Consider the following 20,387-nt stretch of genomic DNA (forward strand, 5'->3'; position numbering starts at 1 on the left):
CACCGAATGTATCATTCATGTAATTGTAAATTGTGACTTCATTCCCTTTGATCATCCGTACCGTAAACGCCAGAGGATAGAAAGAAATGCTGCAAGGACACTGCATAAGGACACACAAATCACATTGGTCTGCAATGAGATCTCCTACAGACAGCCTCAGTCACCTTGTCAGCATGCAGACACTATTACATACTGAGACTGCAAAACAGAAGTGGCCCGTCATTGTTTAACAACCAAAAGAAAAAAAAAATCACTATAGGCGAGGGTCATTTTACTGCATTGTGTCTGGAATCAGGGACAGACTGACCTGCCAGGCGCTTTTCCCGGATATTTTTCCACAGCAGGTCCCAAGCCTTGGTCGTGGAGTCCTTTAATTGCTCGCTCAGAGACCTCCTCAGCAGAAATTTGGCTGATCTCCTCTTGGATGTCATTGTAAATCCCCCAGCATTACTGCACTTTACTTGGGAATGCAGCAGCTAGATAGAAAAAGGAAGGTCCCAGGAGGAGGTGTGATGCACCCGCGTGCCAGTGTGCCCTGCAGTGCCTTCTTCACCGCCTGGGTACATTGTTACACCACAGAGGTTCTCCACACTGCATCTCCTACTGACACTTTCTCTCCGGTGCTGGTGCTCCCTCCCCCTGCCTTCCCTATAACCCCCCTTACTACAGCAGCTATTCCTACCCTGACAGAGAAAGACATAGAAAATCCCAGACCAGATGTTCAGCCATGAAAGTTTCCAGTCTGATACAAGGAAACCTTTCCTTTCTCCTTCAATTACCTTCCGAGCCAGCCTTCAGCTTTATTGACTTATCCTATCTCTCCAGACACCAGAAGTAGAGGTCGTCATACTATTATTAGCTAATAACCTTTTCACTGCCGGGTGATGTCTGTGGAACCACCATACTTTATACATTATATCTACATTTTTCCAAAATTCCTAATTATTTTCTGTTAGGATTTCCAAGCAAGTACTGGCACGAGTAAGGATACAACACTTAGAAGCGCAGATTCTGGAAAGAATTTCTGATGAAGGGATATTATAAACATGAGTACATTTTATTACCCGGTACGTGCGTAGAATAAGACTCTCAGTTGGGTGGTATCCAAAGATATACATCGAGGAAAGTAGAAAGTTTAACTTATGGATATCTTATTAGTTAAAATGATTTACTTTTTTAATAAAATACATGAAATGTTTAAGTGCATTTTATAAGCTCAAAGAGGATCTGGTGGATGGGCAGTTTGGGTGGCAGCCCAGGGCCCAAGGCTTCTAGGGAATCCATGATTACCAAAACTGCCTACCTAAGTATGATATGACCCTGAAAATATAATAAAGAGAGGGACTAACAGCCATTAAGCCATTATACATGTATTTCTGCTCTCAACACCCAAGTATCCAAGAACCTTTCCTGACCTCTGAATTTCTTCCAACTGCAAAACTGAAAGAAGACAGAATACCTCACCATGCTTTACCTAAGTAGCTTAGTCCTCGTAGAGGCAGTAAATTGAAAAACATTGAAAAAAAACTATCAAGGGCAAATGGCAGTCTATAAGGCAATATACCATCAAAGTAAAAAATCATATACCAGGGACACTTACTCATAGCTCCAGGCAGTGTGACTATGGTAACCTTCTTATACTTGTTATCCATGGTCTCCTTCCTTCTAAAATCACCAATTAAATTATGTTAAATTATGCCCCTCTGTGCTGTAGTTTCACAAGCTGTTACACTGTGCAGGTGATCAACCCTCTCTTTCCGTAGAAGATAGTTCTAAATGACAAAAGCTATATGTTTAGAGTCAATGGGGCAGATTTACTTACCCGGTCCGTTCGCGATCCAGCGGCGCGTTCTCTGCGGTGGATTCGGGTCCGGCCGGGATTCACTAAGGTAGTTCCTCCGCCGTCCACCAGGTGGCGCTGCTGCGCTGAAGTTCCCCGGAGGCGCGCTGGAATGCCCTGAAATTCACCGGCCTATACCTGGTGAAGGTAAGTGTAATTTTCGCGACACATTTTTTTTCTTAAATGCGGCGGTTTTTCCGAATCCGTCGGGTTTTCGTTCGGCCACGCCCCCCGATTTCCATCACGTGCATGCCAGCGCCGATGCGCCACAATCCGATCGCGTGAGCCAAAATCCCGGGGCAATTCAGGTACAATCGGCGCAAATCGGAAATATTCGGGTAACACGTCGGGAAAACGCGAATCGGGCCCTTAGTAAATGACCCCCAATCTCTTGTTCTATTGTTGAAAACATATATACTTTCCAGAATTTTTTTCCATTTTCCTGAAACTTTTGTACAGTAATGTATGCATGTTCAATAATAATATCATTAATGCCATTGACAGGTATAGATATCTTGTTCCAAAAGCATCAAAGAGCGTCTGTAATATATAATGGGTTATAATCAGTTCTTGGAGTTGACGTAGTGGAAGCAGTACAATGGGTAAGGATCTGGGTGACTCCAACAAGGATCAAAATGTGGTGAAATGACCAGAGATCCCGCAGATCCCATTAAATTGAAAAATAAATGAAATCAATAAAAATTTTTCGAGAACTTCATTAACTGTAAAGGATTCTACAGAATCCTTGAGATACTATACAAGATGGTGCAAAGCCTGTTATACCACAACTGTCCATAAATATTGGACTCTACTTCAAAACGAAACTATTATCCATAAAGTATAAAGCTGAACCAATCTTACACACCTAGAAAATAGTCACGGGTGCCACAGGCTGTGCTCAGAGCCCTTTCTGTGGGCACTTGGGCCATCGCCCCAGCACACCAGACAGGACTCAAAGAATCTTCCTGCAGTTCCCAGCAACTTAAAAGATGCCGCTTTCAGTCATATTTTGATACTAACTTCACTACTTGGGACTGTAGGAAGAGGGAGAATTAGACAGGGTTGAATAATTTTTGGAGGACCTCCTGCTGGCCCCGTGATTCTCTGTGTACAGAGGGACACTGGAAAGAAGCTAAAATGATGAAAATTTTCCATCTTTCTACTGTGTTGCTGTCCTCAGGAGGCAAATATGATTGAGAGTTGTTGAACAAGGAGCAATAAGTTACTGTTTTAATTTTTGGTTGGCACCTCACAATAAATAAGCAGGGTTTTGGGTTGCAGTTTGGGCACTCGGCCTCCGAAAGGTTCGCCATCACTATCATAGTGGATTTTGATGGTAGATTTCCTTTAATCTGTCACTGCATAGTTTATGAGTCCTGTATTTTCAGGAGAGCATGAAAAGAGCACTCCTTAAACCAAAAGAATTCCCTCTCTGTATTGCTTATTTGTTAAAGTGTGACAATATCCTGTCAGTCACTGCCATGAGGGACAGGAACGAGGGACTGAAGTGGTGGTGGGGAGCTTTCTCCTAAAAAAAACCCACTGGACTCATAAACTATCGATTTGTGTCCGGTGGATTGAATCAACACTCTTAGTAGTCAAATGGCCCTTAGTTTTGAAACTTTTGCCTGCCTTGCACACTAGTTATCTGGCATGCGAGGCTTGATAAAACGCCCCCATTGAATGTAGTTCTAAGAGTTGTACAATTTTTTTAAGTTCTCGCTCCATATAACTCCTAGCATGCTGAGGCCCATGTGTATGTATATGTATTTAATGTTGAATAGGAAAAGAAATAAATCCCAGCAGATAAACATGTCCTCAGTAATAAAGCACCAGACGGTTTCATTCACTGAACTATATTTAGGACTACATACAGCAAAATATGCTTATGTATGAATAGCACAATATGGCGAGGGAACGTGGAATTTTGCTGAATTATACAAATCCGCTCTGCATTCTTGTGTGTTCTGCCCCACAGGAGTGAAAGCTCAGGATATTTTTAACACAAAGCGAGATCTGGAAATTGGTTTGTGTAACTTTCTCCCAGATTCACGTAAATGCTGAGGATCATTTGTAAACTGTAATATACATGTTACCAATAATAGCTTCTGTAGGTTACTGCTTCATGTACACTGGAGATCAAAATTAGAGAACAATGAATGATCACTTGATTTTTAGGAAACAATGTAATCTCATAGACTGTAGACTGTACTGTATTACAGTAATGTAATATTATATTTGTATATGTTTCCCCTACAGAATATGATGGTACTACATAAATAAAGATTATAAAGATTTACTAACATTTGATGGATTTTTTTGTAAGGGGTACACCATGCCACTAAACTGCTTTAGTGTTTTATTTTGCAAAAAGACATAATGACATTTGCTTTGAATGGCTTCAGCACATCTGTGGACATGGGACATCACTAGTCTCTCTCACTGCTCTGGTGGGATTTTGGTCCATTCTTCTTCCAGTCTCTTCCACAGTTCTGTGACTGTTATGGGTTTCTTGGTCATAACTTTGCACTATGGATTTTCCAGTGGATTGCCATTGAGTTAAGATCAGTCATTTCATTGTTAAAATTTTTTTCTGTTTCAAGGAACTAATTTACCCGTTTCACTGCGTGACAGTGGGCACTGCATTAAAATTGCTGGCTGATTTGGTGAGGAACGCAAAGAGGGAACCATGTGTTGTTGCAGAAGGTTCTGATACAATCTTGTCATGTAGCTGTATGAGAAGTACAACTCTTGCTGCAGAAAACATTCACCGGCACTTCCTTCACCACCTTTCACTGACTTCTTTACATACTTTGGGTTCAGTCTCTCCTCACGTTGTCAACAAACATAGACCCACATTTACTAAAAGCATTGTGCAGTTTACCTGTATAGTGTGCAGAGTGCGCCAGATTCAGGATTTCTGCCGCACATTCTGCATGAATCTGATCCCCCCTGCACTCCCCTGACAGAGTGCACCACTTTTTTGGGTGCACCTTTGACATAAGGAGCGCAACACATTTCTGTCGGACTTTGCTTGATAAATGCGGTGCACGGTGTGGCTGTGCACCGGAACACCCATTTCAGTGCAGAAATTTGTCACATGAAGAATAGTGCAACTTCGCCACAAAATAGTCGCATGTGACACAAATGTGGCTGAGGCACTTCTTAAATACACAAGCAAGCAGTTTGAACCTAAAAGGACGCGCAAAGTCCGACAGAAAACTGGCGCACGGCCCTTAGTGAATGTGGGCCATAATGTTTCCCATCAGGCCCAAATAAATTAAGTTTGCTTTCATTATTGAAATAAACTGTAGAACACTTCTCCTATGTCCATACAACATGCTCCACAGCAAAGGTGGAATGGCGCACCATTTTTGCAAAGTCAGTGAAAACTGTATTGTTAGGCTGCCAGTTTAATAGGGTTTGTCAGATAACTTGCAGATATCTGAATGGGTTCACTAATTTTGATGAGTATCTGTTACAATTAAATATTTTCCATGTGTATTCTGTGCTTTAGAATATATACACTTTATACTCTACTGCTATTTTACAGTTATAATATATATTTACATAGGACTGCACAATGATCTTAACGTGATATAGGAAACTGTGTGTTTTCTAATTTTGATCTTAAGTGTATATTAAATTTTGAAGATTTAAAATCTTTATCTGGTGCAAGTCCTACCTACTGCTTAAGGCTGGGGGACACATAGTGGAAAAGTTGCAGGTTAGCAGCTGAAAATTAACTAGTGCCTAACCTGCACAAATTTATAACAAATTAGAAGGTATTTTACATATCACATTCACATGCTGCCAGAAACCGCCAAATCTGCAGCAATAATGCAATAAATGCAAGCATTCAAAAATCTTGGTCAACCTCAAGAAATCGAGACCCAATAGGGAACCAGCAGCTTTTGGTTTTTGACCCTTAGGCAGGAGACATTGGTAAGTTTTCTGCTCAGATGGTCTACATAAAGGACTAATCCCAACATATATTGGATCAGGATCGGCACAGCAACTTTCAGGCTTACGAGAAAGGGTCTGGCTGAGCTATTGTACAATGGCAGGCAGCTAGCCCCCTGCAAGGATGTCGCAGAGATGGAGGGGAGAAAGGTGCCAGACACCGAACCCATTGTAAGAACAAGACCACAAGTTGTAGTGGTTCAGATCACAGCTGGTCCGAGTCGGGAATAGGGTTATTTTACTTCTGGGGGGTTGTGGGACCAGCTTTGGCCAATGCATGCCTTCCTTAGACCCAAGACATCACTTCCTCTCATAACAGAACATCAATTCTTTTGTTATCTCCAGGTCCGAGGAGGCCACTCATCGGCCAAAGCAGGTCCCCTGAACTCCCATCTAAATTTTTATTTTATTGATCATCAATTCCTCATGTGAATAATATGCAAATATTAGTAGTTAGCTGTTAGAAAAATAAAGAATTTGGTAAAATGCAGTGACTCCTTGACAGTCTACCAAGCACAGCGCCATGCATTGTATAGTGACTGTGTTTGGTATTGCATCTGAGTCTCACTCCAATGGTATTCTGTTGGACTACAAACTGGACATGTGACTGATAAACGTGACCTCAAAGGCCTGTAAAGCGGAATAAACACTCACTACAGTCAATCGATGGAAAGTGCTAAATGAACATGATCTACTCTAAGGATTTGTAATCGAAAAATGAGTCCTGGAATACCCCTTTAACAGTGATGAGAGTGCATATGATAATATTAATTCTATTATTATTAATAATAATAATAGTAATTATTAATATTAGTTTGTTTTTATAGATTTTGATTGAAAATTAATGGTTATAATTAGAGATGAGCGAGCACTAAAATGCTCGGGTACTCGTTATTCGAGACGAACTTTTCCCGATGCTCGAGTGCTCGTTTCGAGTAACGAGCCCCATTGAAGTCAATGGGAGACTCGAGCATTTTTCAAGGGGACCAAGGCTCTGCACAGGGAAGCTTGGCCAAACACCTGGGAACCTCAGAAAAGGATGGAAACACCACGGAAATGGACAGGAAACAGCAGGGGCAGCATGCATGGATGCCTCTGAGGCTGCTTAATCGCACCATTATGCCAAAATTATGGGCAACAGCATGGCCATGACAGAGTGACCGAATGAGGCTAGATAGCATCTAAAACATCCAATAATTGACCCTGACACTATAGGGGACGGCATGCAGAGGCAGCGGCAGCAGCGGCAGGCTAGAGAGTGGCATGGCAACATACCCTAAATGGACTCAGGCTTCAAACCAATGGGTGGCAGAGAGGAACCAAAGGAGGTGAGCAAGAAGCGCTCAAATAATATCGGTACATGATAAAAGTTTGCCAGTATATTTTGTGGATTACACAGCAGGGTGGCGACAAAGTTAACATGGAAGCCATGAAAACAATCCAAAATTCTGCCTGACACAGCTCGTTTGATAAGGGGACCATGTATGGAGGCAGTGAACTAGTAGTAGATTAAAGGTGCTGCAGTTAAAACTATGTTAGTTGGATCTTGGCATGGAGCTGGCGCTCCGCTGCCAGGCGAGCTTTTGCCAATCCAAGCCCCTGTCTCTAGGCTACTCCCCAAACAGCACTTCTAAGAACCTTTTGTATAAGATCAAGTGTAGTAGCGTTCTTATAAGTTTGGGATATGGCGGGTGAGGGGAATGTAAACATCTGCGCAAGAAGCACTGAAATAATATCCGTAAATGAAAAAAGTTTTCCAGTATATTTTGTGGCTTACACAGCACGGTGGCGACAAAGTTAACAAGTTTGATGTGGAATGCCCTGTAATAGCTCTTGGGCGGTGTGCCTTTTATCACCTAGGCTCAGCAGTTTGAGCACCGCCTGCTGTCGCTTAGCGACGGCACTGCTGCTGTGCCTAGAGCTACCGACTGATGGCGCCATGCCCACGGATGGTAATTCAGAGGAGGAGGAGGAGGTGGAGGAGGGGTGGGAGGAGGAGGAGGCATAGTAGGCCTGAAACACCTGGACCGAGGTAGGCCCCGCAATCCTCTGCGTCGGCAGTATATGACCAGCCCCAGGGTCAGACTCGGTCCCAGCCTGCACCAAGTTAAGTGTAGTAGCGTTCTTATAAGTTTGGAATATGGCGGGTGAGGGGAATGTAAACAGATGCGCAAGAAGCGCTGAAATAATATCCGTAAATGGTAAAAGTTTGCCAGTATATTTTGAGGATTACACAGCAGGGTGGTGACAAAGTTAACAAGTTTGTTGTGGAAGCCATGAAAACAACCCAAAATTCTGCCTGACACAGCACGTTTGATAAGGCGGCCATGTATGGAGGCAGTGAACTAGTAGTAGATTAAAGGTGCTGCAGTTAAAACTATGTTAGTTGGTTCTTGGCATGGAGCTGGCGCTCCGCTGCCAGGCGAGCTTTCGCCAATCCAAGCCCCTGTCTCTAGGCTACTCCCCAAACAGCACTTCTAAGAACCTTTTGTATAAGATCAAGTGTAGTAGCGTTCTTATAAGTTTAGGATATGGCGGGTGAGGGGAATGTAAACAGATGCGCAAGAAGCGCTGAAATAATATCCGTAAATGGTAAAAGTTTGCCAGTGTATTTTGTGGATAACACAGCAGGGTGGCGACAAAGTTAACAACTTTGATGTGGAATCCATGAAAACAACCCAAATTTCGGCCTGACACACCTCGTTTGAAAAAGGGACGATGTATGGAGGCAGCTATATGGACGACATTTGGAGGTAGCAATGGAGACAACGTGTGGAGGCTGCTATGGAGACAATTCAATTTGGATAGTGCCTGTATGTGGCAGTCCAAAAAAGTTTTCAAACCAGAGGAGCAGGTAGGTGGCCCTCCATAAAAATGGAATAGATTGAGTGCCTGTATGTGGCAGTCCAAAAAAGTTTTCAAACCAGAGGAGCAGGTAGGTGGCCCTCCATAAAAATGGAATAGATTGAGTGTCTGTATGTGGCAGTCCAAAAAAGTTTTCAAACCAGAGGAGCAGGTAGGTGGCCCTCCAGAAAAATTGAATAGATTGAGTGCCTGTATGTGGCACTCCCAAAAATTGTTTAAAACAGAGGACCGGGTCGGTGGCCCTCCAGAAAAATTAAATGCATAAAGTACTATAGCTAGAGCCAGTGGGCCCTGTAAAAAAATAGCCAGTTTCCTCTACTTTACTGTACAAAGAGGAGGAGAAGGAGGAAAATGAGGAGGAGGAGGAGTGGATAAATTATTCAGGTTGAGCTTCCTTCACCTGGTGGAGATTGGAAATTAGGAGAAATCCAGGCTTTATTCATCTTGATAAGCGTCAGCCTGTCAGCGCTGTCAGTCGACAGGCGTGTACGCTTATCGGTGATGATGCCACCAGCTGCACTGAAAACCCGCTCGGACAAGACGCTAGCGGCAGGGCAGGCAAGAACCTCCAAGGCGTACAGCGCCAGTTCGTGCCACATGTCCAGCTTTGAAACCCAGTAGTTGTAGGGAGCTGTGTGATCATTTAGGACGATGGTATGGTCAGCTACGTACTCCCTCACCATCTTTCTGTAAAGATCAGCCCTACTCTGCCGAGACTGGGGACAGGTGACAGTGTCTTGCTGGGGTGACATAAAGCTGGCAAAAGCCTTGTAAAGCGTACCCTTGCCAGTGCTGGACAAGCTGCCTGCTCGCCTACTCTCCCTCGCTACTTGTCCCGCAGAACTACGCACTCTGCCACTAGCGCTGTCAGAAGGGAAATACTGTTTCAGCTTGTGCACCAGGGCCTGCTGGTATTCATGCATTCTCACACTCCTTTCCTCTCCAGGGATGAGAGTGGAAAGATTTTGCTTGTACCGTGGGTCCAGGAGAGTGAACACCCAGTAATCGGTGCTGGAATAAATTCTTTGAACGCGAGGGTCACGGGATAGGCAGCCTAGCATGAAATCTGCCATATGCGCCAGAGTACCAACGCGTAAGAATTCACTCCCCTCACTGGCCTGACTGTCCATTTCCTCCTCCTCCAACTCCTCCAACTCCTCTTCTTCTGCCCATACACGCTCAACAGTGAAGGACTCAACAATGGTCCCCTCTTGTGTCTCGCCAACATTCTCCTCCTCTTCCTCCTCATCCTCCTCCACCTCCTCCGATATGCGCTGAGAAACAGACCTAAGGGTGCTTTGGCTATCAACAAGGGAATCTTCTTCCCCCGTCTCTTGTGAGGAGCGCAAAGCTTCCGACTTCATGCTGACCAGAGAGTTTTTCAACAGGCCAAGCAGCGGAATGGTGAGGCTGATGATGGCGGCATCGCCACTGACCATCTGTGTTGACTCCTCAAAGTTACTCAGCACCTGACAGATATCAGACATCCACGTCCACTCCTCATTGTAGACTTGAGGAAGCTGACTGACCTGACTACCAGTTCTGGTGGAAGTTGACATCTGGCAGTCTACAATCGCTCGGCGCTGCTGGTAAACTCTGGATAACATGGTCAGTGTTGAATTCCACCTCGTGGGCACGTCGCACAACAGTCGGTGAGCGGGCAGTTGGAGGCGGCGCTGCGCTGCCCTGAGAGTGGCAGCATCTGTGCTGGACTTCCTGAAATGCGCACAGATGCGGCGCACCTTCGTGAGCAAATCAGACAGATTGGGGTATGTCTTGAGGAAACGCTGAACTATCAGATTTAACACATGGGCCAGGCATGGCACATGTGTCAGTCTGCCGAGTTGCAGAGCCGCCACCAGGTTACGGCCGTTGTCACACACAACCATGCCTGGCTTCAGGTTCAGCGGTGCCAGCCACAGATCAGTCTGCGCCGTGATGCCCTGTAATAGTTCTTGGGCGGTGTGCCTTTTATCGCCTAGGCTCAGCAGTTTGAGCACCACCTGCTGTCGCTTAGCGACTGCACTGCTGCTGTGCCTAGAGCTACCGACTGATGGCGCCATGCCCACGGATGGTCGTTCGGAGGAGGAGGTGGAGGAGGGGTGGGAGGAGGAGGAGGCATAGTAGGCCTGAAACACCTGGACCGAGGTAGGCCCCGCAATCCTCGGCGTCGGCAGTATATGACCAGCCGCAGGGTCAGACTCGGTCCCAGCCTCCACCAAGTTAACCCAATGTGCCGTCAGCGATATATAGTGGCCCTGCCCGGCAGCACTCGTCCACGTGTCCGTGGTCAGGTGGACCTTGTCAGAAACGGCGTTGGTCAGGGCACGGATTATGTTGTCTGACACGTGCTGGTGCAGGGCTGGGACGGCACATCGGGAAAAGTAGTGGCGGCTGGGGACCGAATACCGAGGGGCGGCCGCCGCCATGAGGCTGCGAAAGGCCTCGGTCTCTACTAGCCTATAGGGCAGCATCTCCAGGCTTAGCAATCTGGAGATGTGCACATTAAGGGCTTGGGCGTGCGGGTGGGTTGCACTATATTTGCGTTTCCGCTCCAGCGTCTGGGGTATGGAGAGCTGAACGCTGGTGGATGCTGTGGAGGATCGTGGAGGCGACGATGGGGTTTTTGTGGCAGGGTCCTGGGCAGGGGGCTGACTATCAGCTGACACAGGGGAAGGAGCAGTGGTGTGCACGGCCGGAGGTGAACGCGCTTGTTGCCACGGAGTGGGGTGTTTAGCATTCATATGCCTGAGCATACTGGTGGTAGTTAAGCTAGTAGTGGTGGAACCCCTGCTGATCCTGGTTTGGCAAATGTGGCACACCACAGTCCGTCGGTCATCCGGTGTTTCCTTAAAGAACCTCCAGACTTCTGAAAATCTAGCCCTCGCCGCAGGAGCCCTCGCCACGGGAGCTTCACTAGTTGACACATTTGGCGCTGATGCACCAGCTCTGGCCCTGCCTCTCCGTCTGGCCCCACCACTGCCTCTTCCAACCTGTTCTGGTCGAGGACTCTCCTCCGTCTCAGAAGCACTGTGTTCACCCGGCCTCTCAACCCAGCTTGGGTCTGTCACCTCATCATCCTCCGATCCCTCAGTCTGCTCCCCCCTCGGACTTCCTGCCCTGACAACAACTTCCCCACTGTCTGACAACCGTGTCTCCTCATCGTCGGACACCTCTTTACACACTTCTTCCACTACGTCAAGAAGGTCATCATCACCCACAGACTGCGACTGGTGGAAAACCTGGGCATCGGAAAATTGCTCATCAGCAACCGGACAAGTGGTTTGTGACTGTGGGAAGGGTCCAGAAAACAGTTCCTCAGAGTATGCCGGTTCAAATGGCAAATTTTGCTGGGAGGGGGCAGACTGGGGGGGAGGAGGCTGAGGTGCAGGAGCTGGAGGAGTGCCGATTTCGGTGACATGGGTGGACTGCGTGGAAGACTGACTGGTGGACAAATTGCTCGAAGCATTGTCGGCAATCCACGACATCACCTGTTCGCACTGTTCTGGCCTCAACAGTGCTCTACCACGAGTCCCAGTAACTTCAGACATGAACCTAGGGAGTGTAGCTCTGCGGCGTTCCCCTGCTCCCTCATCAGCAGGTGGTGTCTCACCCCGCCCAGGACCACGGCCTCTGACCCCTGCAGTAGTTGGACGCCCACGTCCCCGCCCTCGTCCTCTACCCCTAGCCCTCGGGTTAAACATTTTGAAAATGAGAGTTATAACTTTAATTTTTTTTTTACCTTTTTTTTGTGTTTTTTTTTTTTTGTGTGTTTTTTAGTTTTTAAAACCAAACGATGCTATCCTATAGCTATGGCTATTTTCTAGCCAAGTATGAAAGCACACTGATATGCCAGATGAGATGACGCTGAGTTTTGAAAAAAATAAACGTAAAATAAAAAAGGAAATGGCAGACTGTGCCTAATTGAAATCCAACCCCGGGCCCTAATAAATTTTCCCACTTCGGTCTTTGCGATGGATATGTGCGTCACTAAGCGCAAAACACAGTGGTCGCAAGTCTCACTCCAAATTGCTCACAATTTGCTAGTAGATGCACTGCAACAACTACAGCCACCAGCAGATCAACCAGAAATCAAATATATATAACGCTACTGTAGGCGTAAGTAAGCCGTTTTGGATTCTCCTATGGCTATTTTCTAGCCAAGTATTAAAGCACACTACTATGCCAGATGAGATGACGCTGAGTTATGAAAAAAATAAACGTAAAATAAAAAAGGAAATGGCAGACTGTGCCTAATTGAAATCCAACCCCGGGCCCTAATAAATTTTCCCACTTCGGTCTTTGCGATGGATATGTGCGTCACTAAGCGCAAAACACAGTGGTCGCAAGTCTCACTCCAAATTGCTCACAATTTGCTAGTAGATGCACTGCAACAACTACAGCCACCAGCAGATCAACCAGAAATCAAATATATATAACGCTACTGTAGGCGTAAGTAAGCCGTTTTGGATTCTCCTATGGCTATTTTCTAGCCAAGTATTAAAGCACACTACTATGCCAGATGAGATGACGCTGAGTTATGAAAAAAATAAACGTAAAATAAAAAAGGAAATGGCAGACTGTGCCTAATTGAAATCCAACCCCGGGCCCTAATAAATTTTCCCACTTCGGTCTTTGCGATGGATATGTGCGTCACTAAGCGCAAAACACAGTGGTCGCAAGTCTCACTCCAAATTGCTCACAATTTGCTAGTAGATGCACTGCAACAACTACAGCCACCAGCAGATCAACCAGAAATCAAATATATATAACGCTACTGTAGGCGTAAGTAAGCCGTTTTGGATTCTCCTATGGCTATTTTCTAGCCAAGTATTAAAGCACACTACTATGCCAGATGAGATGACGCTGAGTTATGAAAAAAATAAACGTAAAATAAAAAAGGAAATGGCAGACTGTGCCTAATTGAAATCCAACCCCGGGCCCTAATAAATTTTCCCACTTCGGTCTTTGCGATGGATATGTGCGTCACTAAGCGCAAAACACAGTGGTCGCAAGTCTCACTCCAAATTGCTCACAATTTGCTAGTAGATGCACTGCAACAACTACAGCCACCAGCAGATCAACCAGAAATCAAATATATATAACGCTACTGTAGGCGTAAGTAAGCCGTTTTGGATTCTCCTATGGCTATTTTCTAGCCAAGTATTAAAGCACACTACTATGCCAGATGAGATGACGCTGAGTTATGAAAAAAATAAACGTAAAATAAAAAAGGAAATGGCAGACTGTGCCTAATTGAAATCCAACCGCGGGCCCTAATAAATTTTCCCACTTCGGTCTTTGCGATGGATATGTGCGTCACTAAGCGCAAAACACAGTGGTCGCAAGTCTCACTCCAAATTGCTCACAATTTGCTAGTAGATGCACTGCAACAACTACAGCCACCAGCAGATCAACCAGAAATCAAATATATATAACGCTACTGTAGGCGTAAGTAAGCCGTTTTGGATTCTCCTATGGCTATTTTCTAGCCAAGTATTAAAGCACACTACTATGCCAGATGAGATGACGCTGAGTTATGAAAAAAATAAACGTAAAATAAAAAAGGAAATGGCAGACTGTGCCTAATTGAAATCCAACCCCGGGCCCTAATAAATTTTCCCACTTCGGTCTTTGCGATGGATATGTGCGTCACTAAGCGCAAAACACAGTGGTCGCAAGTCTCACTCCAAATTGCTCACAATTTGCTAGTAGATGCACTGCAACAACTACAGCCACCAGCAGATCAACCAGAAATCAAATATATATAACGCTACTGTAGGCGTAAGTAAGCCGTTTTGGATTCTCCTATGGCTATTTTCTAGCCAAGTATTAAAGCACACTACTATGCCAGATGAGATGACGCTGAGTTATGAAAAAAATAAACGTAAAATAAAAAAGGAAATGGCAGACTGTGCCTAATTGAAATCCAACCCCGGGCCCTAATAAATTTTCCCACTTCGGTCTTTGCGATGGATATGTGCGTCACTAAGCGCAAAACACAGTGGTCGCAAGTCTCACTCCAAATTGCTCACAATTTGCTAGTAGATGCACTGCAACAACTACAGCCACCAGCAGATCAACCAGAAATCAAATATATATAACGCTACTGTAGGCGTAAGTAAGCCGTTTTGGATTCTCCTATGGCTATTTTCTAGCCAAGTATTAAAGCACACTACTATGCCAGATGAGATGACGCTGAGTTATGAAAAAAATAAACGTAAAATAAAAAGAAACTGGCAGACTGTGCCTAATTGAAATCAAACCCCTAATAAATTTTCCCACTTTGGTGTTTGAGGTGGATATGTGTGTCACTAAGAGCTAAACACAACGGTAGCAAGTCCCCCTGCTAATTCCTCACAATATGGTACTACTACCACACTACTAGTGCCAGCAAGCCCAGCCACAAGCAAATAAAAAAAAAAAGGATAACGTTATTGTAGCCCTAAGAAGGGCTGTTGTAGAATCACTCCTGCCTAACAGTAAGCTAATAGAACACCCTAACGCTTTCCCTGACCAGCAGCAGCTCTCTCCCTAGCGGCATCCAGACAGAGAATGATCCGAGCAGCGCGGGCAGCGGCTAGTCTATCCTAGGGTCACCTGATCTGGCCAGCCAACCACTGCTATCGACGTGTAAGGCTACCACGTCATGCTGGGTGGAGTGCAGAGTCTCCTGGCTTGTGATTGGCTCTGTTTCTGGCCGCCAAAAAGCAAAACGGCGGGAGCTGCCATTTTCTCGAGCGGGCGAAATACTCGTCCGAGCAACGAGCAGTTACGAGTACGCTAATGCTCGATCGAGCATCAAGCTCGGACGAGTATGTTCGCTCATCTCTAGTTATAATTCATGATTAAATACCGCAACATCTGGATAATGATAGTATCCACCTCAGTGTTAGCTTTACTGTAAGAATCTACCGTTATTATAGTGCAGTACACACACCCTTAGCAAGAATAAATCCTATCATAGCTAATAAAGAAGTATTCATCGAAAATTTGGACTCAGAATAGAAAGAAGCTGAAAGAGTCAGTGGAGCTTGCTACTGTTTAGTCTACACAAGAACCTGCAATGATTTCTTACGTCAAACTATTAGCCATTAAATCTCTTGCGGCATTATATGAAGACTGGTGAGTATATTATGGCTATATATTTTTCAATATATTATACATCAATTTGAAAATTCAAGAAGATAATAAAGGATTTGATCTCTAATCAGCTAGGTCTGTGAACAATAAAAAGAAAATTAGGGGATCTAGACAGCAAAAATAAAGATTCTAGAAATTACTAAGAAGTGTAAAATCAATGGACTCATGATAATCATATAAAATTATTTAGCTGTAACATCTGGAGATAGACTGCTCACCCACTAAATTTTAGACTTTTTAGAGGGGTTTATTATAAGTCTCTTAAAACAGAACTGTTCTAGTTGGCCATGACAACCAATCAGAACTCAGCTTTAATTTTCCCACAGGCGTTTGTAAAATTGAAGCTGAGCTCTGATTGGTTTCTATGGGCAACTAGAACAGTTTTACCTCAGAAACTTGATGATAAATCTCCCTCTTTGTGTTTCACCTTACTATTCCCTCAGTTTATCGTCCATCAATAGAATCCTGAAAAACCGAAGAAACTGCCTGACTGAGCAATGTCCCCCCTTATATACTTGGGCCCCTTTCCAAAGATGTTCTGGGGACATATATCCTGCTGCAAATTTGCGGCCAGATATAAATCTGTCATGGACATCTATGGCGTTACACAAATGTCTCACCGTACCATCGCCCAGTAAAAGATAGAGCATGCTGGGCACCATGCCGCACTATGGAGAGGGGAGGTGTGAGCCGCTCCTCTCTAGGGCCTGGCCTGGGCGTATCAAAAGTTTGTGTGAAAGTAGCAACTTACCCGGTCCTATCGCTATCCCCGCTGTGCGTTCTCTGACGATCTTGGACTCGGGCGCAATTCACTAACATCATGCGCCCGATTTCCTGCATGTGCCACTCCCTGCTCAGGTCCGCCGGAGTTCACCTTCTACTTCCTGGTGCATGTAAGTGCGTTGTCCTGCGACCTAATTTAAATGTTAAATCCCACGCTCAGTCCAAATCCGTCGGATCGTCCGACAGCCCGGCCCCCGATTTCTATCGCATGAAATCCGGCGTGATTGCACCAAAATCCAATCGCGTGCGCCACAATAGCCTTTTAAATGGGGCATAAATCGATGTTTGTGCGGTCCGCGGACCCTTAGTAAATGAGCCCCATTGTTTTTCTACGTTAAAGGACATCTACCATCAGATTTACTGATAGTAGACTGCCCACACTTACCTGCATGTTAACAGTGTCAGTGTTTTTTTTTATTTCAGAAAGGGTTTTTAAGGAAAAAAATCTACTCTATAAATTTATGTAAATGAACCTGAGGCTCCGGGAGCTCATAAATAAATTTATGCATGCCCCCAGCTCTCAACATTCCCCCCTTGTTCCACCAGCTGATGTGCAGACCGGTGAAGCCATCGGCTCTCTGAAAGTCTCGTGATCCAGCGCAGCCAGCTAGATAGTATCATCTTGAGATGTACGCCAGCACTGAAATAATCGCAAGAAATTTTGATTATTACTGTGGGTACGGCAGCATGGACTAGTGTACTTTTTAAAAAAACATTTCTTTAAGTCGGACCTAACGGACATTTGCGCTGCTGCCTGGCAGATTTATCAAGATGCCTATACCTCTTTATATATCCGCTGCAACGTGTCTGAGTGGCCTTTATCATACAACGATGCACAATAAATTCCCCCACGTATGTAGAGGTCAGGGGAGCAGTGAGGCCTTCACACAGCCGCAAACTAGAGAAACAGACTGCAATAAATTTGTTGTTAATTACAATTACAAATCTATGCAAAATTTGCTAAAAAGTTCAGTTAAGCTTTAAAGATGGTCATGGGATTCTAAACCAAATAGAAATAGCTGGAGTCCTGGGTTCAAGTCAACATCTCCAAAGAGTTTGTATGTTCTTTCCGTGTTTGCGTGGGTTTCCTCCGGGTCCTCCGGCTTCCTCCCACACTCCAAAACATACTGGTAGGTTGATTAGATTGTGAGCCCCATTGGGGACAGGGACTGATTTGGCAAGCTCTGTGCAGCGCTGCGTAATCTGTCTGCGCTATATAAATAAATTATTATTATTATTATTATTATTAATGCTATTGGCAAACTCTGTGCAGCGCTGTGTAATCTGTGTGCTCTATATAAATAAAGGAATTAATTAAATAGAAGTTGCCGTACCCATTGTCTAAAATTCATAATTTCTCTCTGTTGCTCAAACATCCCTCTTCTTCAAAGGCAAATGTATTTCAATATCTATCTATGATAATAATAATTTATTTATATAGCTCCATCATATTCCGTAGCTCGTTACAAATCATAGGGGATCTTTGATCTATTCATCTCCCTTTATAGATAGGACATGTGTTAATACAGACATGTATAGAAATTCGGTTGATGTGTAATCTAAACCTTGTTATCTAAAGGTGTGAACAGAGCCGGAGTGACACATTGCTGATGGTAAAAGAGTAGTAAAAGAGAAAGTGTAAATTAAATTACCAGTAAGCCGTATAATTTTCAAGAAGTATAATAGAAAACATTATAAAACAATACAAACTATAATATAAGTCCAAAGAAACATAGGACATATATTCTACTATGTTTTATTGAAATGTGAAATTCTAAAGATTGACAGTATGTCAAGAAGAATTTATAGTTTATGGGTAAGATATTGGCTAATTGGATTTATTTTATAACAAACTCATAAAACTCATATTTGTTATTATTTCTGCATGGCACAAGCCAAAACCTGTAGAGAGAATGTAATCTATGGATGTAATCAACTGTGTAATCCAAAATCACGCCTGTCCCCAAAAACAGAGCAGAGCACGTATGTCAGACACATGACCAAATTAATCTTCCTATCTCATCATATCAGAGATGATGTCAGTAAATGAACTTCTTCACCTGGGATATCAAACAGGAGGATCTTCTACGTTTTACACAAATCCAGTTGTTGACATTGAAAATCTATAGGCTGTCTTTCCGAGAAGTCTAGGTAATCCAAATAAACAAGAGTTTTACAAAGAAGTTTCTGGTTTTCTCCCGACAGCAATAGCTGTGCATGGTCAGAAGAAGGACTGGAAGTCATGTAAAGGGCATTGGGTAAACATTGGGATTTGGTAGGTAAAAAGTACAGTATTTATATACATAAATTCCTATTTTTCACAGTTGCTATTATTCAACTGTGAATTTCGGAATGACAGCAGTTCGGGGTGACATGCTTCTTCAATATTAGCTCCCCCTAGTGGTGCCTCTGGCAAACTGGAAAAAGTCTTTGCAAGTCTTAACATTTTCATACATTGCTACATGTATATAGTGGTGTTATTTTTTTTAAAGGAGAAGCTGACAATTTAATTGATACTGTTTTTGGGAACCTTGGGTCACATTTACTAGGAGGCGGGTTTTCTGTCGGACTTTGCACGGTCTTTTCAGTGCAAACTGCTTGCAGAGGTATTTAAGAAGTGTCTGAACCACATCTGTGTCGCATGCATCCTTTTTGTGGCGCGGCAGCACTAGTCATCATGCGACACAAATTAGGGAGCGTTCCGGTGCTCAGGCAGATCATGCACCAGATTTGTCATGCAAAGTCCAACGCACTCCCCATGTTCAAGGTGCACCAAAAAAAATAGTGGTACACTCTGTCGGGGCAGTGCAGGGGAAGCCAGATTCATAAAAAAGTGCGCCAGAAATCCTTAATCTGGCGCACCCTGCACTTAACACAGGCAAATGTGCCCTTGTGTGATTTTTTGAACACTTCGGATGCACATTTTTATCGGTGGCAAAACATCACTGGTAAATGGGGACATTTTTTAATGTTACAGCATTACATGCTGGCAAAAAGTTACCTAAAAAGTTGTTTTTTTAATTTATATATGCATTCTAGGGAAAATAGGTGATTGAATTTTAACGAATAATGTTAACTATTATTCTATGACCACTGGTTCCCACTCTGGTTCCCACTCTGAGTCATCACTCAGGCCACCATTGATATCACAGATAGATCAGACTGGAGCAGATAAGAAGGTACAAATGCACCTCCAGTGTTTAGGTTGGCTTGCTAACAAGCTAAGAGAGCAGGGACTGGCCCAGCCCATGAGCCTTCTACATACACTCTTGATGCCGTAATGACACACTCAGTATATAACACTCTTTACATGAACTTTGTGATAATGGCCAATACACTTTCTCCCTAATTCTGGTGTAATGTAAGGCAATCAGTGAAATAATCAGTCTACAGACTAACTAAATTCTAAAGATGAACCAAATTCATGAGCCACTATGATTCATATGGGAAATATCAAATGGTCTTTAGTCTTTCAAGAAAATTTGCATGAACTAATGGTCGAGGTGACTATAAATAATGAGCAGATCCAAGAAAATTTTATTTGGTCTTGGTGCAGGAACCAAAACCAGACCCAAACACCCAGGATCGGTGCCAGTGGTGAACCCATTAAATTCCGTCCACAAAGCAGTGCTTGGGCACTGCTATTTCGGAAAGGATCCTAGATCCATGTGATGTCAGAAAGCGATAATCCTCCTTAAAATGTCAAGCACCACATTGATTTAAATGCCACTGGTTGCTTAGTTTAATGGCATTTAAGCAGATGCCAGCACCTATCTCAGGTTTTATTGGCAGA

General features: G+C 44.1%; 1 protein-coding gene across 2 annotated transcripts in view; it reads right to left on the reverse strand.

Moving 5' to 3' along the window:
- Window positions 1-20,387, reverse strand: part of STARD13 (StAR related lipid transfer domain containing 13) — a 213,520-nt gene that overhangs the window by 124,915 nt on the left and 68,218 nt on the right. The window contains exon 1 of one of the 2 annotated variants that reach the window (XM_072134404.1): window positions 308-610. The exons of the other annotated variant lie outside the window; for it this stretch is intronic. Coding sequence (XP_071990505.1) covers window positions 308-431 — 124 coding nt within the window. The 5' untranslated portion in view covers window positions 432-610. Of the gene's footprint in view, window positions 1-307; window positions 611-20,387 lie in introns of those variants that run through there. 2 annotated transcript variants of the gene reach the window in all.

The sequence above is a fragment of the Engystomops pustulosus genome, chromosome 2 (genome assembly GCF_040894005.1).
Source record: "Engystomops pustulosus chromosome 2, aEngPut4.maternal, whole genome shotgun sequence".
Classification (NCBI taxonomy): domain Eukaryota; kingdom Metazoa; phylum Chordata; class Amphibia; order Anura; family Leptodactylidae; genus Engystomops; species Engystomops pustulosus.